Raw genomic sequence first — 19293 nt, 5'->3', positions numbered from 1 at the left:
TTATAACATGCAAATAAAACTTTTGTAGAAATAAGGGAAGTTTAAGAGATAGAATCTTAGTTCTATATTGAGTGTTTTAAACATACCAGAACAATTCCAAGAGTTAGAAATTGTAATGATTCTGTTGCCCCTCCCCCACAGAAAAGTGATTAATAACAAAATGATCATGGGGTGCCTGGGGGGCTCAGTCCATTGAGCATCTGACTCTTGGTTTCGGCTCAGGTTATGTGATCTCCAGAGTTGTGACATCAAGCCCCAGGTCAGGCTCCACGCTTGGAGCATCTACTTCACCTCTGCCCCTGCCCATCCTCGCATTCTCTCTCTCAAATGAATGGATAAATCTTTAAAAAAAAAAAAAAAAAAAGATCATGGTATTATCAGGAATACCATTTGTAGAAAGCTAGGAAGAACCAGGAGAGAACCCAAACATAACAGATAATTTCTGGCATCATGGCTTGGCAAGCAAGGGCCCCCCAGGGACAGTTGCTGGGTGGGGACAACACAGAATAGAGGTTGGAGCCAGCGGAGGGTGCTGCCAGTGATCCCTCCAATGAGGGGTCCACTGCACGATGTTATTCAGAACTAGCAACCTGCAGTTTCAGTAGAAGTAAATATTGAGTGAATTTTTACCTACCGCTGTGAAACTGCTGTGCCCTGTGTCTGATTTGGTCCTATCCGAGTGCTGGCTGGCCCTGCGGCACTCCCCAGGACTTGAGGCTTGTCTGCCTGTGTGCAGAAGGCTACTGCAGGGCTTGAAAATTGAATGGTGTTTATATTACTTGTTTAGTTCAAGACTTGAGCTCAGTTGTTTTGAAGAGTGAAATCTAAAATTCTGAAAAATGGATATGCATTTTAAAATTATTTTCTGTCCATAGCCACATGGAGTCTTCTTTCTTTTATTTTAAAAATTTTTAATTTTTAAAATAATTTTAAAGATTTTTTTACTTTTTAGTAAACTCTGTATCCAGTGTGGGGCTTGAGCTCATGAGCCTGAGATCAAGAGTCACCTGCTGCACCAACTGAGCCGGCCAGGCGCCCCTCTTCTTTCTTTCAGGGAAACCTATCAGAAACCACTGTCTTTCTCTGTCGATGTTAATTTTCATCTCTGTCCCTTCTCTCTCCTCCACCCACTTCCTGTTTTACCCGGTGGATCTGTTTTGTGTCTGCTCAAATCTCCTGGAAACACTGCTTCCAGCATTGACTTGTTTCTGTTTGAGATTTCTGCTCATGCACGTCTGCCTCTTTGCTTTCTTCCTTTCAATCCTTCAGACTCTCTAGCTTCTCACCTCCTGTCCCATAGGCCCCTCCAGCTTCTTCCATGCACCCGTGCACGAGCTATCCTCATGCTCCCTCTGTACATGGTCTGCCTCGATAGACTGATGATAGGGTTGCATAGTGTCGTTTCTTCTTAGGCTGGCGGCTTCCACACGGACAGCTGTGATCCTGCACCTGAGATCCATGTGGTATTTTCCACGAAATGGAGCCATTCGTGCATCCTTTCGGGAACTGGGTGATAAGCAGTGGACACGTGCCCTCTTCCCCTCACCTCCCACCCTTCTAATATGCATGTAGACATGCATTTGTGTGTCATTTCAGAGGGTCAGAGACCCTCTCAGTTCCACCAGGTGATCTGCTGTGAGAAGTCCTGTCATGGAGCTCATGCATTTGGATGTCCCACTAATACTGCAGTGTAAACCCGTAGGATTTTATTCTTCGTGTGCATGCTTTTTCTCTTCAGTTTTCCTCCCAAGCTTCCTGTGCAGGAGGCCTGTAATGCTCTTCATTGACCATCCCTGTCCCAGTGTAGCTTTTGACTTCTTTCTCTAACAGCCTGTTGGATCTGCTGACACTGTCAGGACTAATAACTTTCCCAGGATTTGTTGTTCTGTGTACTGCTGGTGCTTTCTAGTTGGTTTTCTGGTCCTTAACCCAGACCCCTTTCAGCTATTCCCACTTTATTTCTTTCAGATTAATTCTTCTTAAAGTTGTTTGCATGTGATATACTCCCATGTGGCACCAGAGGGCCTAAGATGGGGAGAGGTCACCTGTCATGCAGTCATGCCCTTCCCTTCATATCAATCCCCAGAATGAATTTCACGCTTAACCATTTCTACGTTTAGTACTTCTGATGGCTTCTCCCATGGAAATAATATGTTTCTCTTTCTAGTTCTTGATGGTCATGTGACGGCTGGGGGCTTCTTACCCTCCCCACCCCCCACCCAAGCCCCTGCACTAGGAAGTATGACTTGTCCGCCTCCCTGGCCGGTTTCCATTAGCTGTTCGTTTCAGTTCTGCTGCTGGTTTCTCATTCACACTGAACCTGCCTCTTCACTTGAGCTATCTCTGTGCTCCTTGCTCTGTGACACCCCTGTCCCTGCGCTTCCATCCCACCCCCTGGTTTTCTCACTTCACAGTTTAGAGATTTGCAGTCTTCCTACATGTGTTGTTAACTCTGTCTGTATGTCACAGGTGATCTTCCCCCCACCCACCCCTTTCTGGAATCCCTTTAAACCTGTCAACCATGGTAATCTGGGTTTTCAGGAATATGTCACTAGCTGAAGTGTTTGGTTTCTGTGGTTTCTTTTTCATCATTTTTTTTCTTTAGGTCTGTACTTAATGGACCTCTTCCATTTGAAGACTCACACCCATTTAAACATTTCTTCTGTTTTCTCTGCTCTCTTTTTTGCGAACTCCTACTAGTCAATTCTGGTCCTTCTGGATTATTTCGTCAGGATACTTCTCTTTTCTCATTTTTTTGCTTCTTTTTTTTTTTGTTCTGTATTCTTGGTGATATTTTTAACGGTATAGTCTAGATCAGCACTTTCTAGTAGAAATACAATATGGGCCATATATGTAATTAAAATTTTTCTAGTGGCCATGTTATCAAAAGTAAAAAAAAATAGGTAAAATTAATTTTAAAAATACATTTTATTTAACCCAGTCCATTTAAAGTACTGTCATTTTGATATGAAATTTGTATAAAAGTTGCTAAGGTATTTTACATTGTATTTTTCATACTGAGTCTTCAAAATTTGGTGTGTGTTTTACACTTACTACGGATTTCTGTCCAGACAGGCCACATGGTAAATGCTGAGGAGCCACATGCATGGCTCACGGCCACCCAGTGGGCATAACGTAGTAGTAGATTGTCTGTCAAAAGATGAACCTTAATTTCCAGGAGTTTTTTGTATTTTGTAATTATTCCCTTTTTGACAGCCTATTCCAAATTCATGATTATATCTTAAGCCTCTCCTGTTTCTCTTCCTTTGCCTGAATCTTCTCCTTCCTGCAGAGTTGGTTTGTTTTACTGGTTTTATTCAAATACCTGGTCATCCTGAGTGGTGTTTCTTTTTAAACAGATGAGATGGACTGGCCTCAGTCCTTGGCTTGGCTTTCCTCTTGCATCATGGAAGTGAGGTCTCTGGTCGGCCCATTCCTCCCTGACCCGGAGGGCTTCCAGGAGGTCTGTGGCAGCGGGCGGAGTGTGTAGACTGGTAGGCTGTCCTTTAGGGTATGAGGGTGGGGTCCCACAGGTGCTGAGGAGCCCTGGCTCACCCGAGGCGGCATGTCCAGTTTAGGGAACAGTCTTCTGTGGCAAATGTCACCCCGTCCACTGACCTGAGGCTGGGGAGGAGGGAGTGGTGGATGCCGCTGTTCTTCAGACAAGGCGCGAGGTTCTGAGTCAGCCTGATCATGGCGATGTCACCCTCTGCCGTCCTCTGTGTCCACTGGCCTCACGGGAGGTCTCCCCCAGGTTCCTCTTGTTGCATGCACCACAGCCACTCTCCGTGTATGTGCTGGTTGTGGTTGCCTCCTCTCTGCAGCGCGGCGAGGAGGTGCCGGGCACCGTTTGTTCCCCATGCTTAACGACACAACGGGGCAGGGAGTGGGGTCGGGGCGTAAACAGCCTTATTACCCCATTCGACAGTAAACGGTAGACATAGCAGAAGGTGCCTAGTGCTCTGGGGGGAGACCCAGCGGAGCAGAAGGGAGTATGTGTGGCAGAGGGGCAAGGGAAGGCCGGTTATAATTTTAGATAGGCTGGTCAGGGTGGGTCTTACCGAGACACAAGGAAGGAGCCAGCCAAGTAGGTGTCTGGGTGAAGTGCTTTGCGTGTAGAGGGAACAGCCAGTGCAGAGGCCTTGGAGCAGGAGAGAGAGAGTGTGTGTGTGTGTGTGTGTGTGTGTGTGTGTGTGTGTGTGTATACACGAGGACAAACGAAGAGGCCACGGTGGCCTGGGCAGAGAGAGCAAGAATAGAAGGGGGAGAATGCCGGGAGAGTGTGACGCTAACGGAGAGTCCTGTTGTGCGGGACCTGGCCAGTGATTGCAGGGAAGGTAGCTTTTGTTCTGAGAGAAAGGGGGACAATGGCATTTTTGATTACTTATTTATTGAGAGAGAGAGAGAGCGCGCACACAAGAAAAAACAAGCAGGGAGGAGGGTCGGAAAGAGAGAAGCAGACCCTCTGCTGAGCAGGGAGCCCGATGCGGGGCTCGATCCCAGGACCCTGGGATCATGACCTGAGCTGAAGGCAGAGGCTTTAACCCACTGAGCCACCCAGGCGCCCCCCGAAGGCAGATTCTTAACCAACTGAGCCACCCAGGTGCCCCTGAATTTTTTTTTTTTTTAAGAGTTTGTTTCAGAGAGAATGGGGGGAGGGGCTGAGGGAGAGGGGGAATCTCAGGCAGACTCTCTGCAGAGCGTGGACATGGAGCTCAATCCCAGGATCCTGAAATCAGACCTGAGTTGAGATCAAGAGTTGGATGCGCAGCCGGCTCCCCTGAATGGCTTTGATAGAAAGGATTTGGCTTACCACAGAAACCGCCAGTCTGGCTGCTCTGTCGACACCAGCCTGCGGAGAAGCACAGATGGAGGCGGTGAGCGCAGCCCAATCGGGAAAACCAGGGAGGCTGTGAACGGAAACTAGGCGGCATGTAATGGTGGCTTCCGCCAAGTTACAGAGGTGGTGAGAAGGCAGATTCTGGCACTTTCTGGGGGGGCGTGTGTGTGGTATGAAGAGGAGGGGAAGTTGTGGCTTTTAACCTAATAAGCGAGTGGGAAGGATGGAGTTGTGCTTAACTGAGATGCAGAAGACTGTGAGCGGAGCAGGTTTCGTTGGGAGGTACCAGAGGTGAACTTTGAGAACATGAGGGTGAGGTTGGACATCCACGTAAAGAGGTTGAATGGGCACTTGGATATACCTTCTATGGAAACTGAGGAGAGAGGTTTGGCCTACACTCCTCTCTGCCGTTCCTGCTTTCATGACCTTGATGATAGAGCTGGTCTGCTGACGACCCCTTGGTTTTCTGCTTCGTCATGAGTTTGTTTATGGACAGATACAACTTTCTGGAATTCCAGTAGAATCTTGGGAGTGCGGGGAGACTTGAGTATGAGTTGAGACAGTCTTGTTGTGTCGCTTCACCCTCAGCACTCCCGAGGGCCGGCCCTGCTCACATCCAGCTTCACCGTTTGGCCTGATGTTTGAGGATCCGCCCTGCACGCCTGTCTCCTCTCTCCAGGCTGTCTCACCAGCGTTTTCTTCTTCTGACTGCGTTGTTGTCTGCAGCCTCTTCTCCAGGTGTACCAGTGGCTTTTCTGAACCCTACGGCTTCATCACACACTCTCTTATTTTATATTTTACCATGTAATTCATACAGCCTTGCCTCCACAGCGAACATTCTAGGCTCCTTGAGAGTAGAGACCTGAATAAAGTCTCTGAGAAAAAGCCAAGTAGCTTCTGGTACTGAATTCATGTATCTGTAGGTGTTAGGTATCAGAGGCAGAAAATATATGTGTTTGTACGGCTTGGGGAACTGTTAAATAAGATAATACACCCCACTTTCACGCTGCTTAGACTTTTCTGTCTGTGCTGTTTGGGAGATGCTGGGAGGCCTCCTTGAGGAGATGCGCTTGGAGCCGTTCCTTGAAGAGGAAGCGGAGTAGGAACTTGAGGTCCTTGAAGGGAGGAACATTCCAGGTAGACAGAGCAGATGCACAGGGGTGCAGAAAGCCCTGTGACACGGGACTGATGGAACTGTCGGACAAGTAGGTTGTATCCAGCTTGTAAAGTGTTTTTCTCCTGAATTTGTCGTATAATAAAAAGGCACTTTGCTTTTTAACACTTTAGGATTCTCAAATTATGAGAAAGGTATATGCCATTTCCTTTGCCTACATCCTACAGGATCTGTTTTTGCCCCTGGTGAAACTGTACTTGGAAGAAGATGCTTTAGAGTACGTGTTCACACACAGGCTTGGCATTGGCCTTCGTCTCTGCAGCAGTGTGAGGCTGTGGGACCATCGTCTGCAGCTGAGGAGACGTGGTGGTGGGATACACCGTGTGGTCTGCTCAGAAGTTGGGTTTCCAATACAAATTCTATTTCCAAAACTTACTTCCTGTGGTTATTTATATAGAAATAAATTTTCTTGTGTTTGGTTTTATTTTCAGAGGCATGTTACAGTACCCTTGACCAACTTTTATTTTGGGACCTTACTAACTTTGGCTCCCTAACTGACTCTTTTCTACACCATTACTGAAAAGGACAATGAAAATGAAGATTCATTTGCATCTTAATATTCACCTGTAAGATTTGGGTAGTTCTGTTTTTAGTATGAAGTTCATGTTATAATAAACTATGTATTTCTTTTAGGTCAGCTGTTGTGAGGGGTATTAGGAATTGATTTTTGAAGGCAGGCAAGTGGTTTGTACTTGGTGGTCAAACTGAGTGATGGGTGGGGAGAGAATGATAGGAGTGATGTGCTTCTCAGGCATATGTATGTTGGGTACACCTAACAAGCTTGTAGGATTTTTGTTCAGAACCATAAATTATTAATGGATTATTTTAATTAATAACTAAGAATTCTTACTCTTTAAGTTGTTTTTTCGAGGCTTCTGAAATAGTTCCAAAAAGGAAATTAATTACTAAAGAAAAGTTTAAACAACATTTAGTTTAAACAATATTTAGAATCTGGTTTGTCTAGGAAAGTCAACTGGGCTTTGAAGCCCATCGGTTATGTAACATGACAGATACGAAATGGCCATCCACTTTCTAATTTCCAAACTAGTATTGGTGAGGGATGTTACGGATTGAATTGTGTCCCCCAAGGAAGATATGTCCTAATCCCCGGTATCTCAGAATGTGACGCTTTGTGGAGATAGATTAGTTAGTTAAGATGAGGTCATACCGGAGTGGGTGGGCCCTCTTAATCCAGTACGACATGTCCTGAGAAGAGGAAAAAATACAGAAGCAGGATGGCCCCGTGAAGGCAGAGACCGACATGGGGAGAAGATCCTAGGCTGGAGGTAGAGACTCCAGTGATGAATCTGGAGGCCAAGCAACAGCGAGAAATAGCAGCCATCACCAGAAGCTGGAGAGAGGAGTGGGGCAGGCTCTACCTCAAGAGGCTTCATCGTTCTCTTGGAGAGTTTGGGGTGAAGCAGGGATAGTGTAAATAAAAAGAATCAGTGAAAAAAAATAGTGATTTTTAACACCAGAACAAGGAAGAATTGCTCTGAAAAGTAAATGTGACCAGCCATGAATAATGTGACTGAAGTGACAGTGTGGTTTGGTTGGAAGAATGAGGAGAGAGAGGTTTTGCGGGTCGAAGGGGTGGGAATGCGCTCCTTCGTGCGGGAGAACGGCAGTCTGGGGGCTAAGAAGGAGCCGCTCTGAGCACACCATGGTGTTTAGAAACACAAGCTCAGTACCAGATTGAAAGTAGTTGCTTCTGGAGAGAGAAATCAGGAGCAGGGAGGGTCCCTCCCCAGGGAAGGATTCTTGTTTTGTTACAAACTTTGTCCTCCTGCTGTGAGTGTATTTTATACATTTCATTATTTTCCTTCAGTGAGGGTGAGTTCAAGTTGAAGAAACAAATGTTGACTTTGGATGTTAGTCAGTCCTGTCATCCCATGATGTTAGTATGGTTTAGTTTTCTACTCATTTTTGTTTCATTTGTTAATATCAGCTTTTGGTGTCTACTCATATTACTAATATTTGGCTTCTTCGACAGTGATGGAAAACGTATTTAAGAAACATGACTCAGTCCTGTGTTTAGTCTCAACATAGAACTCAATTTAGTTAATGTCTATAAATAGTTAGCAGATCAGCACTGCTACCTGAAAGTTATAAAAGGGGACTGGTTGTCCCAGCACGAGGCAGCGGGCAGCAATGAGGGTGTACAGCCCCCCAGTCGGCCTTCACAGGCAGGATGGGCCGAGAGTCGACCGCCTCCTCCTGTAAGTACGGCCCACAGCGTGATGTCTTGATGGTCTTGTTTTGTTTTGTCCACTTTCCATTGGTTTGCTAAGAGAGAAGTGAGATATCCACATGATGTGATCAGAATGTAGTCATGTAATTTTTTCTTTCTGACAAATGTCAGGAACATTGTAGTGTTACTAAATGTTATCAACTCAGGTTGATTGCCAGATCTGCTCTCCTCTACTTCATTGTGTCAAAGTTTAAATGTTCTTGACCAACCTAACACTCTGCCGCATAGGTAAAGCCATATTAAATTTATTTTTAAACTTTAATTATATTTTGCTTACTTTAAAAAAAAAAAGTCTTTGAGCCAACATAAACTAAATCTGTGTCTGAATATATTTAAGAAAAAGCTATTAACTTCATCATTGGCTAGTGCTTTGGGAATCTCTTTACATTTGGGGATGGCTCTTTGGAGGAAGTAGGTATTTTGGTGGTGGGAGGAACGATTTCTGATGATTTTTTAAATGCTCTTGGTGGCTATAATATTGGTCATTTGCCCTATAATTGTCTTTGAAAAATTGTATATTTTTTCAGAAACTTCCAAGTTGATGTAAAACACATATCCTAGCTTAAGAATTAGTCTGGCAGAATTCTTGCATAGTTCAGAATTCAAGCCCTTGTATTGTGAGGAAGTCTTCTGGTGGTTGTAACAGTGAGTAAAGAACGGTTGTAGATGTAGCTCTGGGAAGAAGAGTCACGTGTGTTCCCTGTCTGTGAGTCGGCAGTGATGCTTCTAAGCAAAGCAGGGTTTATAAACTTGGAAACTGTCCCCTTAAAAAGATAATATAGATGTCCTGCTTTAGAGGTCAAAACATGAATGTCAGGTTTATATATCATCCATTTAAGGTGGGAATTATTCATGCCACTAAAGATTTGTAAGCCTGAGATTTTCTTTCTGACACACCACTTTGGGAAATATATTTAGATGTGCATCCCTTCAGGGAGCAGGCTAAAAATTACCGGGGAGTTTCATCACCTCCTTTTTTCCCCCTTCAAATTAAGAAAATCTTTTGCAGCTCTGTGAATTGCCTCTTCCACTCACTACCCATGAGCTTGGGGAATCTCTCTGGCACCATACTCCTTTCCTATATCAGTAGACATTCTTGATCTTGAAAGACTGAAAACCCTTGAATAAATACGACGTTCTGACATGTGGAATAATCTTCCTAAATCAGGAATCCCGGCTGTAAATGCCGTCATGCAGTAATTCTTTGAGATCTGGCTTCCTGTGTGTGGCTTGAGTTTATTTTTGTGATAAAAGCATGTGTGGCTTGGAGAAGTGGCCGTGTCCTGTGAGGTAAAAAGAACAAAACAACACAACAAACCAAAGAATGTCAGTAGGAAATGCAGCGTGGGGCACCCGACTGGCTCAGTTGGAAGAACTTACGACTTTTGATCCTCAGGGGCCTGAGGTCCGGCCCCACACTGGGTGTGGAGATGACTTAAAATAAATAAAGAAGAGAAATGTAGTGTAGTCTTAGGATACTGTACGGTGTAGCTGTCTTAAAAACGTAGATTCTGAATATCGATTTCACCAGGAAGGTGTGTTCTCCTGTGATTGTGCTGGGGGAGGCTTGGATGTGGTGAGGGAGCCACAGGAGTTACCCGTAGGCAGTGTCTGAAGTTCAAAGAAATGTCCCAAAAGAATTGACAGTAATTGGAAATGGGTGGGAAGGTTGGAGCAATGAGCTGTTAGTTTTTGTTAATAAGCTTTATGTACCTGTATTGTGTTGAAAAGAATAAAATGAAAGAGATGGCATGGGAACAGAAAAGGGCCTAGGAACTTGTGTCATTTCGTCCTCGATTTCTTGGGGAGCTGCCGCACTCTGAAGCTAAACAGTTTCCCTTAGCTTCTGTACACAGGTGCGTTGTAATTAGAATAGTACGGGTGTGTCTTTCCCTTCTGGACCCAGTAGCTTGCTTAGAGTATCACATGTATAGTGTGTGCTCCTATTTTTTGACACATATGGTGTGTTTTAAATATAAGTCCCGGCTGAGTTCATTTATTTAGCCAACTCTTCTCTCATTTATTATTGAGAACATCCTTGTGAATATCCTGAATTTTTTGCCTTCACCCCTGCGGCAATATTGTTGTTACCCCTCAGAAACTGTGGCAGCCAGTGCTCTGTCCGCCAGGATCACGATGTCAGTACCGCACCCTAAAGGTCTGCCTTAGAATTTTGTGGCCAGTGTCTGAGGCAGCGACCGCTCGCTCACACAGAGCGCCACCGTTGGGCTCCAACCCCCCCCCCCCACACACACCATGCAGGTACTGTTAAGTACAGGGATAGGCCCAGAGAGAGCCTTCCTGCTTTTCTGAGACAAGTGGGATTGGCTCACTTGTCAAGTGGCCTCTTTCCTTTTTATAGTTAGTTTAGGAAACATGAAGGGGAGAGATTTCTGGAGAAAAAGTGGTATCCTGGTAGTGCTGGGAGGGACAAAGGCTGGCATCCACAGTCTGTCGCTTAGCTGTGCCTCTCCTAGGAACCCTGCGGTGTATTAGCCAGTCCAAGAGAAGTCCACATGTGAAATTCCCCATTGTAGCTCACATTTATTGAGTGTTTTTATGCCCCAGGAACTTTTTAAAGAGCTTCATTTAATCGTACCTACAATGCTATGAAATACATATAAGATGGGGCTATTTTTTATTTTGGGGAGAGTTAACTTTTATACCAAAACTATTGTTGAGGTTGGGTTGGATACTTGGAGACATTTGCTTGCTCTGTTACCTATACGTATGGAAGTTGAAACTAAACTGTATGTTTCAGAGCCATATACATTGGGCCTCAAGTTTTAGCATAAGTTCTAGAAGTGAAGGAGTGAAGTCCTAGAGTGAAAGGAGATTTTTAATTTAATTGCACAAATACTGAGACATTCCGTACATTCTTAGACAAGGAGATTAAAATACATGAATGTTTTTCTCACTGATCTTCAAATTTAATAAAGCATTAATAGAATTGAGAAGGATAGGTCTTGGTGGAAGGCGTAAATTTAACAAAGGATTCCGAAATGTACCCAGAAGAAGCTGAGTGTCTGAAAATCACCTAGAAAAACTCAAAAAGGAGTGATAAGGATGGTTGCACCCTACTAGGTATTTATCTCAGATGGCAGAGTATCAAGGAACTGGTACCATACCAAACAGATCCACCAACCAGAACATGCTGGAATTTCAGAAACAGTGAAGACACATGAAGTTGGCATGCCAAATCAGGACCACAAGCAACTAAATGGTGCTGTGATGTAGCTCAGTATTTATTACACATCCCAAACCCAAGATGAATTTCATAGGAACTAAGAGTTTTTTTGTAAAAACGTGTAATTATATAACCTTGTGAGAAGGGGCCAAGAAAGATCGCGAAGGCAGATCACATAAAGGAATACCAGCATTAGACTCTCAGTGGAAAAGTTACAAGCCAGATCACGACTTTAACAAAGTTAACACATTGTAGTTTTAAATGAAACTTTAAAAATCAAAGGCATCTAAAAAGCAATAATAACAGTTGAAAATACATACAACCAGCGTTTGTGACAAAGGGTTATTATTACCTTTAATAGAGAAAGGAGCTATTCACATGAGCATGGAATCTGAACTCTCCCGGGAGCAAGCCAGTCTGAGCGCGCGTCCAGCCATGGGTCAGATGCTGCGCTCTGAAAGGGCATGGTGTGGGCTGTCCGTGGGAGCAAGCCTCTTGGCCGCCGGTAAAAACGGTGATGGTGTTCACTGTTGGAGAGGAGAAAGGGAGCTCTCATCTCTCGGGCTGCTTGTGGGCCCAGTCACCATTCCCAAACACAGTTTGGAGCCATGTATCCAAATCTTGAGACATGGTGCCATTTCTGCCCTAGCCAGCCTGCTGGTGGCGGTCCTTCCAAAGCCGTAGGGACAAGGCACAAAAGTAAAGGAAGCCAGCTGCCGCGGAGCTGCGGCTGCAGCCAGCCATTGTGTTTGCTGAAGGGATGTGTTCCTTGTACAGTGAACATTCGGTAGCAGGAGTTCATTTATTTGTAGTACTTCATTCGTGAACAGTGCAGACTAGAGTGAGACGCTGGTGTTGTGTGTGGCTGATCCAGCCGAGTCGTTTTCCTGTCTGGAACGCTGGCTGCTTGACCGCTCCCATCTCTTCACTGGTGGGTGTTGGCTGATCGAAGGCTCCACTTGGTATCTGCCCCAGAACTAAGGCACGCAGAGCTTCATCTGGATGAGTGGGTGCTGTCAGTGAGGAGTAGCCATTGTTGCATATTTCTGATTGTTAACATTTTTACATTTCAGGCAGCTGCAAGAGCAGCAGCGACAAAAGGAGCTGGAGCGCGAGCGCGTGGAGCGGGCGGAGCGCGAGCGGCTGGAGCAGGAGCAGCTGGAGCGGGAGCAGCGGGAGCGGGAGCGGCAGGACCGGCTGGAGCGGGAGCGGCTGGAGCGGATCGACCGCGAGCGGGAGCAGCGGGAGCGCCAGGAGCGCCAGGAGCAGCGGGAGCGCCAGGAGCAGCGGGAGCGGGAGCGGGAGCGTGAGCGGGAGCAGCGGGAGCGGCAGGAGCAGCTGGAGCGCGAGCAGCTGGAGTGGGAGCGTGAGCGCAGGCTGTCGGCCGCCGGTAAGAAGTGCAGGCCGGGCTCTGCCGCGGGGGTGCGGGGTGCACCAGGTGTGGGGCACTGGGTGCGGGGAGGGAGGACAGGGCAAAACATGCAGCACTTGCTACTTTACCACTTTCTTAGTCCTCTCTGTATGGCACTTACTGCTTGGAGACTTAGGAAAGCTCTTTGTAGTCCGGCTTTCTAATTCTTCTGACTGACAGTAAATTGGCTGTAAAGTGCAAGTGTGTTTTTCATGGGAAACGTTTTATATTGCGTGAACTAGGAATCTCTTTCCCTTTTGCGGTTGCCTCAACTGTCCTGAATCCTATAGGATTCAAGAAATGTGCTTGATGGCACTTAGACTTGTCAAAGGAGGAAAATACCCTCTCTAAAACTGACTAAGTAGTTTACGGATGTCCTGGTATTGCAAAATTTTAGTGAAAATGTCTAAATCCGATGGAGTTTATTGAAAGACCTAAGGGTTAAGAGAAAAGTGAAAATTTGAGTCAGTCATTAAAATTGACATTTATTGGAATAGGATTTCCGAATAATCTTTCTATTCCATATGCCTATATCAAAGGTCTCACTGTGGGTCCCAGTGTGGTTGATTGGTTTGTTGTTTGCAATATTTGTTTTTAACTGCCTAGTTATTTTCTGGGGTGATAGCCGACAAAACAACACTTATCCACAAATAAGCATTGAATAGGGGGTTCCTAGCCCTTTGTAAAAACTTTTTGCCAGTTGCGCTACTTGTTGTTCTTGAAAGACCAGCAGATGTATTCTTCTGTTTGTGGTCCTCTTCCTGTAATTTTAATGTCCTTTTAGTGGGCTAAACAATTAGAATTAAGATAGTCTTGTTCTTGCAAGGGATAAGCTTAAGCAATTTATCCGTATACTTATCAGCTAAATAGAAAACATTTCTTCCTCCTCTGGGTTTCAAAATGCACGAACGAGTTCACACATTCTCGGGTGAGATCAGTTCTTGCACACGTGCTTAGTTCTTGGGTACTAACTGTGGTCTACATTTGTACATTTTGTCTGAATGCTGGTTTTGTGGCTTTACTAGCTCCCTTTTTCTCTCTCCTTTTTTATCCTGTCCTTGCTGCTGCTTCCCACCTTCTGTGCAGCTCCATCCTCCGACAGCTCCCTGTATAACGCGCCACTTCCTGAGTATGCCAGTTGCCAGCCTCCTTCGGCACCTCCTCCATCCTATGCTAAAGTCATCTCAGCTCCGGTGTCGGAGGCCACTCCCGACTATGCTGTAGTGACCGCTTTGCCACCTACTTCCACACCCCCTACACCACCACTTCGACACTCAGCGACACGTTTTGCAGCATCTGTAGGTTCAGCCTTCCACCCTGTTCTTCCCCATTACGCTACAGTTCCTCGTCCTCTGAATAAAAACTCTCGGCCTTCTTCTCCTGTGAACACACCCTCCTCTCAGCCTTCAGCTGCGAAGCCCTGTGCCTGGTCTACTTCCACTGTTTCGCCCCTCCCTCCATCTCCTCCAGTAATGATTAGCAGCCCCCCAGGCAAAGCGACTGGGCCCAGGCCTGTCCTCCCTGTTTGTGTTTCTTCTCCTGTGCCCCCAATGCCTCCATCACCAACAGCACCCAATGGGCCGCTTGACTCTGTCCCATGTCCAGTGTCTCCGCCGCCTACCTCAGGGCCAGCAGCGCCGCCGCCGCCGCCGCCTCCGCTGCCTTCCCTCGCACCGCGCTCACACTGTGGATCTCAAGCCTCTCCTCCTCCAAGCACCCCTCTTGCCTCAACTCCCTCATCCAAGCCTAGTGTTCTCCCTTCTCCCTCTGCAGCTGCCCCTGCCTCTGCGGAGACTCCTCTAAACTCTGTGCTGGGGGACTCCTCTGCTTCTGAGCCAGGCTTGCAGGCAGCCTCTCAGCCGGCCGAGACTCCAGCCCAACAGGGTAAGGCTTCCGTTTGTGCTGCTGACAACGCGTCCTGGAAACGTGGTGTCAGCAGATGTCACTGCCTCGAAGCGTGGGGAGGTGGGGTGGGTTGGAGAGGCGAGCAGCCCTGTGTCACTGTGCCCGACTTTCTGGAATTTAAACAAGTAGCAGAAGAGTGAGGCTCCTTCTGCTGGGTTAAGTGCAGCCAGAGGATCCGCGTGAGGAGTGTCCGAACTGACTGGGGTCTGGTGTCTCCCGCAGCGTTGTAGCTGGAGGGGTGTTCCGTGTTTGAGGGCCTCCGCGGCACATCCCTTGTAAACCCCACTAGGAAAACGTTACTTGACACATTTAACTACATGGTAAATACATGACCTAACCTGTCTTCCTCTAATTTGTGGGAAATTGAGAGATTCTGTTTGGTTCCCAACTGAAGTCAGGACGTGTGTGATCCTGGAGTCTCCTCCTGAACAGTTCCGATTCTTGGGCCCTGTTTCATGTTGGCCTCTCCTGTATTGGGCTTCCCACATTAGACTAGGTACACTTGGAATCCTAAGGAGCAGCCCAACACTGCAAAAGGGGTGGCGGGAGTATGGCAGGCATGATGTGTGCCCCAGCCGATTCCATGCTACAGAATTACAGGAAGTCGTGGCCTGAAGGGACAGGAAGAGAAAAAGCATCTTCCACAGTTATCCCTCCCACCCCCTCCCCTTGCCCCAACTTGCCATCATGGTAACAGGGGAGGGAGGACGTGGTCTCCTAAGTTTAGATTATTTGTAAGGAGAGAGGGACCTGGTTCCGTAAGTGAATAAGGAGATGCTTGGCAACCCCCTTTTTCTTTCTTTCTTTTTTTTTTTTTTAAGATTTTATTTATTTATTTCACAGGCAGAGATCACAAGTAGGCAGAGAGGCAGGCAGAGAGAGAGGAGGAAGCAGGCTCCCTGCTGAGCAGAGAGCCCAATGGGGGCTGGATCCCAGGACCCTGAGATCATGACCTGAGCTGAAGGCAGAGGCTTTAACCCTCTGAGCCACCCAGGTGTCCCACCTTTTTTGCAGTGATAGGATTTAGCAGGAATTATAGGAAGGAACGTGACAACTAATTTGTACATAGAACCAGGGTTATAGGGCGCCTGGGTGGCTCAGTGGGTTAAGCCGCTGCCTTCGGCTCAGGTCATGATCTCAGGGTCCTGGGATCGAGTCCCGCATCGGGCTCTCTGCTCAGCGGGGAGCCTGCTTCCCTCTCACTCTCTCTGCCTGCCTCTCTGCCTACTTGTGATTGCTCTCTGTCAAATAAATAAATAAAATCTTTAAAAAAAAAAAAAGAACCAGGGTTATAGCCTAGATTTAAATATCCTTTAAAAAATCTTTATTCTTAAGTAATAAGACTTATTATTGCTGTGTGTGTAAATATGTTTTCCTTGTGGATGCATCAGTTATGCTTAAACACTGAGTCGGAATTCTAGTGCATGAGGACTTGTGTCCCATGACAGTAATACCAGACAGGGAGGCACCGTGAGCCTGACAAGATCACGTGTGACCCACCTGCCGAGCCCTTACAGCCCATAGCCTGAGGGAGAGAAGCAGTCTTTTGCTCTGTGTTCCTCTGAGAGCTGCTGCTGTTTACAGTTAAAAAAAAAAAATTACCACCCCATGTACGAATAGCATCTTATTTGTCCTAAAATACCCCTTTTAATTTGGTCTTCTGATACTGAATGAGTTCTCGTTCACTTCTGTGATTTTTTACAAGGTTTGGAGACGTTTTTCTCTTATCCTGTTTTCTAGACTAGGAGGAGCTTCAAGTTCTGTATCATTTAATTTAATTATTTCCGGCTGTTACTTTCAGGTTGTATTTGTCCTGGTAGATCCCTTCACTTCAGTGACTCTGTACACATGGCATTTGAAGGCGGAACGTTTTTAAGATGCTGAACTGGGGACCCACCCCCCTCCCCCCTCCCCCCCCATCCTGTTCTCAGTCCAGCCACTGTGGCCATCTCTCAGAGTGTAAATGCAGGTCTTCACAGGTGTAGGCTCCAGGGTCTCAACAGTGACAGGTTCACACAGACTCTTGGGGGTCTGTTATTTCCATCCGTCCTAACTGCAGTCCTCTGCACAGGCTTGCTTCTTCAGGGTGCTGCCTCCATCACAGATTTTAGAAGCACCTCCCCAGCCCTGGGAACCCCAGAGGTGGAGCTGGGTGACTGTCGCACAGTTCTGTTAATAAAGCTCTAACGTTAAAGTAAGACCTCACATACTTGGCTTTGCATTTTAGTATCTTTTTAACACTGATCTAGACTTTAAACGTTATTTTAAATAGAATTCACGAATAGGCAGGAAATGTTTGAGGCATCCCACATCCCTGTCCACGAGGTCGCCCCGTGTGGCTCTGTTGTTGACGGTCTTATTTAACATCTCTTTCACTCAGGCCTTGTCTTGGGACCACCAGCACCTCCGCCCCCCCCACCACTCCCTCCGGGGCCAGTGCCGGCTCCAGCAGTGCTGCACCCCCACCCGGGGCCTCCGCCCCCACCTCCACTCCCTGCTACAGGGCCTCCACCCCCGCCCCCGCCGCCCCCTCTTCCTAATCAAGCACCCCCGCCTCCCCCTCCGCCTCCCGCTCCCCCACTCCCTGCATCTGGATTTTTTGCCGGATCTGCATCTGAAGACAATCGCCCTTTGACTGGACTTGCGGCTGCCATCGCCGGAGCGAAACTGAGGAAAGTGTCCCGGGTAAATGCATCTTCCCATCTCTGTGCTGTCTGCTTGTGCCTCTTCCTCCTCGGTGACTGGGGTAGCCTGTTTACTGCCTTCTTTCATGAACCCAGTGTTACTTCACTGATTAAAATTTTCGAGGTAATTTACATTTACAGAAAAGTCAGGAGAATGCAGCTTCTGTAAACCCACTGCGCAGTCTCACCACTTCACATTTTGTCATATTTGCTTAATTATTCTCTGTGCATGGGTTTCCTTCTGTGGGACACACATACTCTCCCTTTTTTGTCTGAACTGAGAGTGAGTCAGACACATTGCACCCCCATTTCCCTAAACGCTGGAGTGTGTGGTCTGTGGAAACAGGAACATTGACCTCCACGCCCACTGGAGAGTGCTTAGGAATGGGGGGTTTAGTTGATGGACTCTTCTATTCTGCAAGTGGATTCAAATGTCATGTATTGTCCAACAGTGTCCTTTAGGGCACTTTTCTTTTCTAGCCCGAGATCAGTTGGTACATTTAGCTGTGAGGTCCCGAGTTTGCCATAAAATTGGGGACAATTCCTCATAGTTTCATACCTGAGGTTGACTTGGGCGAGGTCTACAGAGCTGACTCTGGAGCCCGCCCTTCAGTTTGGTTTCCCCAATAGTTTCTTCAAGATTGCACTTGGATTATGCATGTTTTGGCAGATTACGCATTTTTTTTGCCACAACAGTGACGTGTCCTCAGTGTAGGGAACAGGGAGACGTGATAATGTTTTATCCCATTATTGTTGGTGTAAACTGGGATGAAACTTCCACTGATTAATAGAATGTTAGTATCAGTCATGCCACAGGTTCTTAGAAAGACTTAAAAAATAATATCTGGATGTTTGTATTGAAATTAAGGTCCTAAACACGGGAGTTTACTATCTGTCTGTATTCTCATTAAGATGGAGGATGGCTCTTTCCCAAGCGGAGGGACTACCGTCGGTGTGAACGCGGCCTCCTTGAAGTCGGACACGGGCCGTGGGAATGGACCCCTTCCTTTAGGAGGCAGTGGGCTGATGGAAGAGATGAGCGCCCTGCTGGCCAGGAGGTGAGTGAGCAACCGTGTAAACGCGTTCAGAACCGAGAGGGCTGTGTTCGTTGAGGCCACGTGCAGTGTAACTAGATGTGGCTCTTCCCTTTCCGAGTATTTCTTACACTAAGATGAATTTTTAAAAGTCGGATATCCCTTCTCTCTAGGAGAAGAATTGCTGAAAAGGGATCAACGGTAGAAACAGAACAAAAAGAGGACAAAAATGTAAGTAGTAAGGAGAGTCGACCACAACTGAAAATGGGAAAGCCAGGCGTAGCTCTTTAGGAGAGCGAAGTCCAAGGTTAGCTGGACGTTCAGTTTCTTACGTCAGCTCTGCACATGGTACAGACGGCTGTCTTGAGCCCGGTGTGTCACGTTTTCAGAGCATTCCTGTGAGATGGGCCAGGGTGGGGCTGCAGTGGGGGAGCACGGCGCTCAGCCGGGAGCCAGTGCCGCATCTTTGCTCGGCATTTGGAGTCTCTTCGGGTCTCTCTTTCCTCGAGTTGAAAAGGAAAGAATTAGATTGATCCCCTGGGAGCCCTGTGGTTATTAGCTGTGCCCCCGCCCCGAGTCCGCTCCGCGTGCCCCCGTCGGACACGCCGCACCGTGGCTTCCCTGCCACCTTTGGGCTCCGGTGCCCTGACGCCTGGCTCGGTAGCGGTGCCCAGTGCCGGACGGGGGCTGTGGAGGACAGAGGAGGCAGGTCTGGGCTGCGGTGGAAGGCAGAGGGGGCTGATGAAGGGCACGGCAGGCAACGCAGCAGATGTGTTGGGTGTGGACGAGTGTGAGCCTCTGAGTCTC

General features: G+C 47.1%; 1 protein-coding gene across 11 annotated transcripts in view; it reads left to right on the top strand.

Moving 5' to 3' along the window:
* Positions 1-19293, top strand: part of ENAH (ENAH actin regulator) — a 129775-nt gene that overhangs the window by 98080 nt on the left and 12402 nt on the right. For 10 of the 11 annotated variants that reach the window (XM_032838835.1, XM_032838842.1, XM_032838844.1 and 7 more), the window contains 5 exons: positions 12526-12842; positions 14637-14747; positions 17149-17453; positions 18365-18510; positions 18660-18717. In XM_032838835.1, the coding sequence (XP_032694726.1) occupies positions 12526-12842; positions 14637-14747; positions 17149-17453; positions 18365-18510; positions 18660-18717 (937 nt within the window). The remainder of the gene's footprint in view (positions 1-12525; positions 12843-14636; positions 14748-17148; positions 17454-18364; positions 18511-18659; positions 18718-19293) is intronic. The other variant, XM_032838847.1, reaches the window with a different exon arrangement.

Source organism: Lontra canadensis, unplaced genomic scaffold (genome assembly GCF_010015895.1).
Source record: "Lontra canadensis isolate GAN:19392208 unplaced genomic scaffold, GSC_riverotter_1.0 scaffold106, whole genome shotgun sequence".
NCBI classification, from domain to species: domain Eukaryota; kingdom Metazoa; phylum Chordata; class Mammalia; order Carnivora; family Mustelidae; genus Lontra; species Lontra canadensis.
The sequence above is the reverse complement of the archived record's forward strand: the minus strand, read 5'-3'. Positions and strand labels throughout refer to the sequence as shown.